Source organism: Moschus berezovskii, chromosome 6 (assembly GCF_049115385.1).
Source record: "Moschus berezovskii isolate FMDL1 chromosome 6, NW_MosBer_1.0, whole genome shotgun sequence".
Taxonomy (NCBI): domain Eukaryota; kingdom Metazoa; phylum Chordata; class Mammalia; order Artiodactyla; family Moschidae; genus Moschus; species Moschus berezovskii.
The window spans coordinates 79270237-79277383 of NC_142465.1; the positions used below are offsets into that span (position 1 = coordinate 79270237).

The 7147-nt window shown below is 46.9% G+C and overlaps 2 protein-coding genes across 10 annotated transcripts in view; both read left to right on the forward strand.

Annotated features, from left to right (window-relative positions):
• Positions 1–5478, forward strand: part of LOC129537170 (apolipoprotein L3-like) — a 37862-nt gene extending 32384 nt beyond the window's left edge. For all 9 annotated transcript variants that reach the window (XM_088837206.1, XM_088837205.1, XM_088837199.1 and 6 more), the window contains one exon: positions 1041–5478. In XM_088837206.1, the coding sequence (XP_088693332.1) occupies positions 1041–1848 (808 nt within the window). In that variant the 3' untranslated portion in view covers positions 1849–5478. The remainder of the gene's footprint in view (positions 1–1040) is intronic.
• Positions 5479–6964: 1486 nt separating this feature from the next.
• The window catches only part of LOC129537174 (apolipoprotein L2-like), a 39703-nt gene continuing 39520 nt past the window's right edge, over positions 6965–7147 (forward strand). Inside the window, exon 1 of the transcript XR_016037655.1 lies at positions 6965–7082. The gene's annotated coding sequence lies outside the window, so the exon portion shown is untranslated. The remainder of the gene's footprint in view (positions 7083–7147) is intronic.

Sequence of the window (7147 nt, forward strand, 5' to 3'; positions counted from 1 at the left end):
ACAGTCGTGGGACTGTCCTTAGATTTCCCATCATGGGCCAATTTGGGGCATCCCACAACCACCCTCAGATTCTAGAACTCAATAGAAGGATGCACAGACTCACTTAAAGCTTTAGGATGCCAATTATGGTTTATTACAGGGAAGGATGCAGTTTCCCATCAGCCACAGGGCAGAGTCTGAGCAGGTTTCACACACGAAGCATCCGTTGTCCCCAGGATGCATTACTGTCCTGGATTCAGTGGGGCAGGACATGTGGAACAGTGCCCGCCAGGGTCGCTCACCCTATTTAACATCAAATCACTCTGACCTGTCATCTCCAGCCCCTCCCAAGGTCAGACTAATGCCCTAAAGCCCAGCTCCTCCAGAGGTCAGAACTGATACCACACGACCCGGAGGCCCATCACATGTCAACTTGTCAGACTGTCCAGTGGCCAAAGTATCAGGCAGACGAGGACATTCTTATCAGCCTGAATTTTCTTGGGGCCTAGGGACCACATCCTAGCAGCCAAGAGCAAAGAACGAGTGGACTCCTCACTATACACTAAGGTCCTTGAATGAAGGGTTTTCTGCTCTAATCCCACTTCTCTTTGTTTATCTGTGAAGTTCCCATTTTACACACATTCTGGAAGTGATGGTATTGGTCTACCTTTGAGGTGTCTAGATCAAATATCTCTCTGAACTTAAAGGTATCCTAAGATGACCTTCGCTTATTTATGCCATGATTGAATATGTACATGGAGCTCTGCTAACTGCTAAGTCACTTTAGTCGTGTCCGACTCTGTGTGACCCCATAGACGGAAGCCCACCAGGCTCCCCCATCCCTGGGATTCTCCAGGCAAGAACACTGGAGTGGGTTGCCATTTCCTTCTCCATGGAGCACTAAAAATATCTAAATAAGGGTTTAAGGTTGGAAAAGTTTTTACATTAGTAAAATTCTAGTGATTTACAATAAAATCTCTGTGGTTTATGCAGGATAGAGCTTGTTGAGCCTGTTTCACAGACAAGCTGTCTTTCTAAGGCTTTACTGTTCATTGTTACAGGGAAGAGGAATATGCACTACGAGAATATCTGAGCAAGCTGCAAACAGTCTTGGCCAGGGAGGGCCAAGACAGCCTCCAAAAATGCCAGCAGGAAAAGGAGAGGTTTTTGAAGGAGTTTCCTCGGGTAAAACAGGAGCTGGAGGAGAACATAAAAAAGCTCCATGAGCTCGCAGACAGTGTTGACAAGGTGCACAGGGACTGCACCATCTCCAATGTGGTAGCCTCCTCCACCAGCATTGTGTCTGGTGCCCTGGGCATTCTTGGCCTGGTTCTGGCACCATTTACAGCAGGCCTCAGCCTGGAACTCTCAGTCACTGGAATAGGGCTGGGAGCAGCAGCTGCTGTAACAGGTTTGTCCACCATGGTGGTGGAAAGTATAAGCACGTCATCAGCAGAAACCCAGGCCAGTTGCCTTGACAATTCCGGAATAAAATCCTATAGAAGGCATCTCTACAAAGTTAAAGACTTTGGGAGGCATATTCGTGCCATCAAGGTGGCCAGAGGCAACCCTCGATTAGTAGCCACTGCTCAGCGCTACATAACCAACGGGCAAGTCTCTGTCCAAAGTGCCAAACAGGTGAGAAGACATTTCCGAGGCACAGCTCTGGCAGCAACTAGAACAGCCCGCATCGGGAGTGGAGTGGTGTCAGGTTTATTCATGGCGCTGGACGTGTACTCCCTGGTGAAAGACGCACAGCACTTGCAGGAGGGGGCAAAGACAGCATCGGCTGAGAACATGAGGCAGAAAGCCCAGGAGCTGGAGACGATGTTGGAGGAGCTCACCTGGATCTATGAGTGTCTGCAATAGGGCCTTAGAAAACATCACTACGAACAAAGCTAGTGGAGGTGATGGAATTCCAGTTGAGCTACTTCAAATCCTGAAAGATGATGCTGTGATCATGCTGCATTCAATAGGCCAGCAAATTTAGAAAACTCAGCAGTGGCCACAGGACTGGAAAAGGTCAGTTTTCATTCCAGTCCCAAAGTAGGGCAATACCAAAGAATGCTCAAACTACCGCACAATTGTTTTCATCTCACACGCTAGTAAAGTCATGCTCAAAATTCTCCAAGCCAGGCTTCAGCAATACGTGAACCGTGAACTTCGAGATGTTCAAGCTTGTTTTAGAAAAGGCAGAAGCACCAGAGATCAAATTGCCAACATCCGCTGGATCATGGAAAAAGCAAGAGAGTTCCAGAAAAACATCTATTTCTGCTTCATTGACTCTGCCAAAGCCTTTGACTGTGTGGATCACAATAAACTGTGGAAAATTCTGAAAGAGATGGAATTTCCAGACCCCATGATCTGCCTCTTGAGAAACCTGTATGCAGGTCAGGAAGCAACAGTTAGAACTGGACATGGAACAACAGAATGGTTCCAAATAGGAAAAGGAGTACGTCAAGGCTGTATATTGTCACCCTGCTTATTTAACTTATATGCAGAGTACATCATGAGGAACGCTGGGCTGGAAGAAGCAGAAGCTAGAATCAAGATTGCCGGGAGAAATATCAATAACTTCGGATATGCAGACGACACAACCCTTATGGCAGAAAGTGAAGAGGAACTAAAAAGTCTCTTGAGGAAAGTGAAAGAGGAGAGTGAAAAAGTTGGCTTAAAGGTCACCATTCAGAAAACAAAGATTATGGCAAATGGTCCCGTCACTTCATGGGAAATAGATGGGGAAACAGTGGAAACAGTGTCAGACTTTATTTTGGGGGGCTCCAAAATCACTGCAGGTGCTGATTGCAGCCATGAAATTAAAAGACGCTTACTCCTTGGAAGGAAAGTTATGACCAATCTAGATAATATAATAAAAGCAGAGACATTACTCTGCCAACAAAGGTCCATCTAGTCAAGGCTATGGTTTTTCAGTGGTCATGTATGGATGAGAGTTGGACTGTGAAGAAAGTTGGTCACCGAAGAATTGACGCTTTTGAACTGTGGTGCTGAAGAAGACTCTTGAGAGTCCCTTGGACTGCAAGGAGATCCAACCAGTCCATTCTAAAGGAGATCAGTCCTGGGTGTTCATTGGAAGGACTGATTCTAAAGCTGAAACTCCAATACTTTGGCCACCTCATGCGAAGAGTGGACTCACTGGAAAAGACTCTGATGCTGGGAGGAATTGGGGGCAGGAGGAGAAGGGGACGACAGAGAATGAGATGGCTGTATGGCATCAGCGACTTGACGGACATGAGTTTGGGTGAACTCCAGGAGTTGGTGATGGACAGGGAGGCCTGGCGTGCTGTGATTCATGGGGTCGCAAAGAGTCGGACACAACTGAGTGACTGAACTGAAGTGAACTGGGCCACACCTAGAGCAATGCAGGGACCAGGGACATGGGCAGGTTCAAGGGGAGAAACCGCTTATTTGGACTGAAGAAGACGCTGAGGGCAGAATAATGGAGAGACAGGGAGAGTAGCCATGAGTTGCCGGGAATAGGGGAGCTTTGAAAATGGGAGAAAGCCAAAGAGTTAGGATTCTAGAGACCCAGCACAAGTAGCAAGGGCTCCTCTATCGCCCTCCCCAGGGCTTGACATTCCAGCAAGAAGGGTTTCTCCCTGGTGATGGGCTCTAGCCCTGCTTCGCCAGCATCAACTCACCTGTGAACTCAGTAGGTACTGACTTGTTTGTTTCCATGTTTTATTAAAGTATAGTTGATTTACAGTATTGTATTAGCTTCAGGTGTATAGCAAAGTGATTCAATCATATGTGTATCTCTGTACATATTTATCCTTTTTAAATTTTTTATAAGTTCTTCAGTTCAGTTCAGTCGCTCAGTCGTGTCCAACTCTTTGCAACCCCACGGACTGCAAGACGCCAGGCCTCCATGTCCATCACCAACTCCCGGAGTTCACTCAAACTCATGTCCATTGAGTCGGCGATGCCATCCAACCAGCTCAGTCTCTGTCGTCCCCTTCTCCTTCCGCCTTCAATCTTTCCCAGCATCAGGGTCTTTTCAAATGAGTCAGCTCTTGGCATCAGGTGGCCAAAGGATTGGAGTTTCACTTTCAGCATCAGTCCTTCCAATGAATATTCAGGACTGATTTCCTTCAGGATGGACTGGTTGGATCTCCTTGCACTCCAAGGAACTCTCAGGAGTGTTCTACAACACCACAGTTCAAAAGCATCAATTCTTCAACACTCAGCCTTCTCCATGGTCCAGCTGTCACATCCGTACATGACTACTGGAACAATCACAGCTTTGACTATAGGGGACTTTGTCAGCAAAGTGATGTCTCTGCTTTTTAATACGCTGTAGAGGTTGACTATAACTTTTCTTCCAAGAAGCAAATGTCTTTTAATTTCATGGCTGCAGTCACCATCTACAGTGATTTGGAGCCCAAGATAATGAAGTCTGTCACTGCTTCCATTTCATCCCCATCGAGGAGGGTTGCATGATGCCAAATTCTCTCCCCACTCATGGAATATGAGAGATGTGGGACACAGCAGAGTGGGCCCCAGAGTCTCTGTGAAGGAAGAGTCCAGGCAGCTTTCCCCATGAGGTGGGGCTGTATCAGAAGTGAGCTAACACTTGATACCAGTTGCAGAGGGTCCCCATTGGCCCCACCAGACTCAGCTCCCTGTGGTCCCTAAGGACTCGGGCCTTGAGCTCACTTCTTGGGACAAGAGGTAATTGATGTTTATGACTCATCTGAAGCTAACAGGGAGCATTTATGGAAGGAAAGTACATTTTTAGACTATTGGAAGGTTTAAGGATTTGTCTCCCTCTAAGGAAATGGCATAGTCCAAAAAGCAGACCGACCAGCCAGTTTCCCCATTTGGGGGCAAGTCTGAGATAGTAAATATTTCCATCACAGGACTGTCGTAGCTTGCACAATGGTGTGTGTGAAAGTGTTTTACAGACTGTAAAGGGTTCAGGTGCTATGTTTTCCCACAATGGTTCAGCTTTTTAACAACTTGCTTTAATTTTTGAAAATCATCAAATTTACCATTTTACCCATTTTAAGTGTCAGTTCAGTGCTATTAGGGACACTCACATCACTGTACAACCAGCATCACCATACATCCACAGAATGTTTTACATCAAAATGAAACAGTCCCAAATGTATACTTTTGCCTCATTCTCCTCCCTCTCCACCCCTGGCAAGCACCAGCGTACCCCTGATTTTTATGAACTTGACTCCTATCAGGACCTCATGTGAGTGGAATCATACAATATTTGTCCTTTGTGACGGGATTTTTTTCTTTGTTTTTTACTTCCTGTGGTAAAATATACACAACATAAAATTCACCACTAAACCATTTCTAAGTGCACAGGCGAGTGGTATCAATGCATCATATGTTGTGCAGCCACCACCCCATCCATCTCCATATCCTTTCTCCTGAAACCTGAGCTCCACTAGACCGGAACTCCCGCTCCCTCTCCCAAAGCCCCTGACAACCACCATGCTACTGTCTGTCTTTATCAATTTGCCTACTCCGCAAACCTAATAAAAACAGAAAATACAATAATTTTTTGTAACTGTTTTATTTCACTGAACATAATGTCTTCAAGGAGGATCCAGGCTGTGGCATGTGTCTGAATTTTCTTCCTTTTAAAATAATTTTTTAAAAAAGAACTTTCTTCCTTTTTTAAGTGATTCATAGTCTGTGTATGTATAGACAGAATTTTTCTTATATTATTTTGCTTTCTTGCGCACTTTCGCTATTGTGATGAGAGCAGCCTGGCAGTGAGTGGCCAAGACCAGTTCCCCTGAGGTCACCTGTGCTGTCAGCCTGGAAGGGATGCCCTGTGCTCTTCCCCAGATGCCCATCTCCATCAGCAACTCTGATGACTCTAAAGCCCTCTGGTCACATGCTCAGTCTGAAGCTCCCTACTCCCTCCCACTGATCCTGTGCAAAGCGACGAGGACAGGCAGGCGGGTTGCTGCAGCCATCCTGGGTCCTTCTCTTGTGATGCCGGGGTCAAGTGGAGCCCAAGTTTATCGTCATTGAATCTTTAGGATCTCCACATGGGGTGGTCTCAGCTCACGTCCCTGGATTGAAGTCTTGCGGCATCCTCACCTTGATTTGAGTCTGCAGCTCCCGTGGTTGCTCTCCCTGAGCTTGTGTTTATTGAGTCCATGATGGTCTGGCATCTGTTAGGCATTCTCGGCAGAGGACCTTCATGACAACTGGACACAGCTCCTCTGGATTAGCTGAGTTCTGCATCTCAGGGTGGTTTTGCTTAACTTCCAGATAAACTCATGCTAGTGCAAGAGAGAACAATCAGTAGGAGGTAGGTTACTGGGGGAATAATTATTTAAAGGGGAAAATAAAGGAATTTTAAACAAGGACTGGTGTTTACAATAGGCAAATGACAACCTCGGTTTGAATCTTGGCTCCTCCCCTGAGTTGCTGGAAGAAAGCCCCTCCTTACCCCTGCCATCAGCTACCTTCCTGCAAAAATCAGGTCAGATTCCTGATCTGTGTTCCGGGGCAACTGTAAGACCAAACTGTAGAGTGCGGTCCTCATGGAGTAACACCCATCACTTCTCTGTCCCTCCCTCTAAGATGGGGAAGCTGACCATGATGACTGGGGCCATTTTCTGGGGAAGCACCCCTGATGGAAGGCCAGGTGGGCCTCCATGGGGGCTCCAACCCACTGCTGCACCTTGTGGTGAGAACAACAAAGAAAAGACCAGGACTCTCAGGCTGTAGGACCTTTTCTTCTGTTTCATTTGCTGAAAAATAGAGTTGACACTTCCTAGAGCTGATGTGAGAGTAAAGCAGGAAAGGTGTGGACAGAGCCTGCCAGAGGGTGGCTAATGCTCAGCCCTCCAGATGCTTTGGCTCTTTGTTCAGGAACCAAACAGAAAATGAAACTGGTTCTCTGTTGTTGACTTTTCAGTTGCCAGATCACCAGCCTTCCGGGAAAGGTCCTCCGTTTCGAGAAAAGAAACTGTGCAGCAACTAAAAATAACCCAGGGTAGAAAGTAGCAGCATGCTCTCAGCCCTTCCCACACACGGTGTATTCATCCGAATGACCTTGACCACCAAGGCTGGGCCTCCTCAGGCGAGTTGCTGGGACCTGAAGGCACTAGGTCTGTGCCTGTCAGCAGGGCCAAGTCTAGAAGGACTTGATCAAAAGGACTGGGGGTGGGGCGTG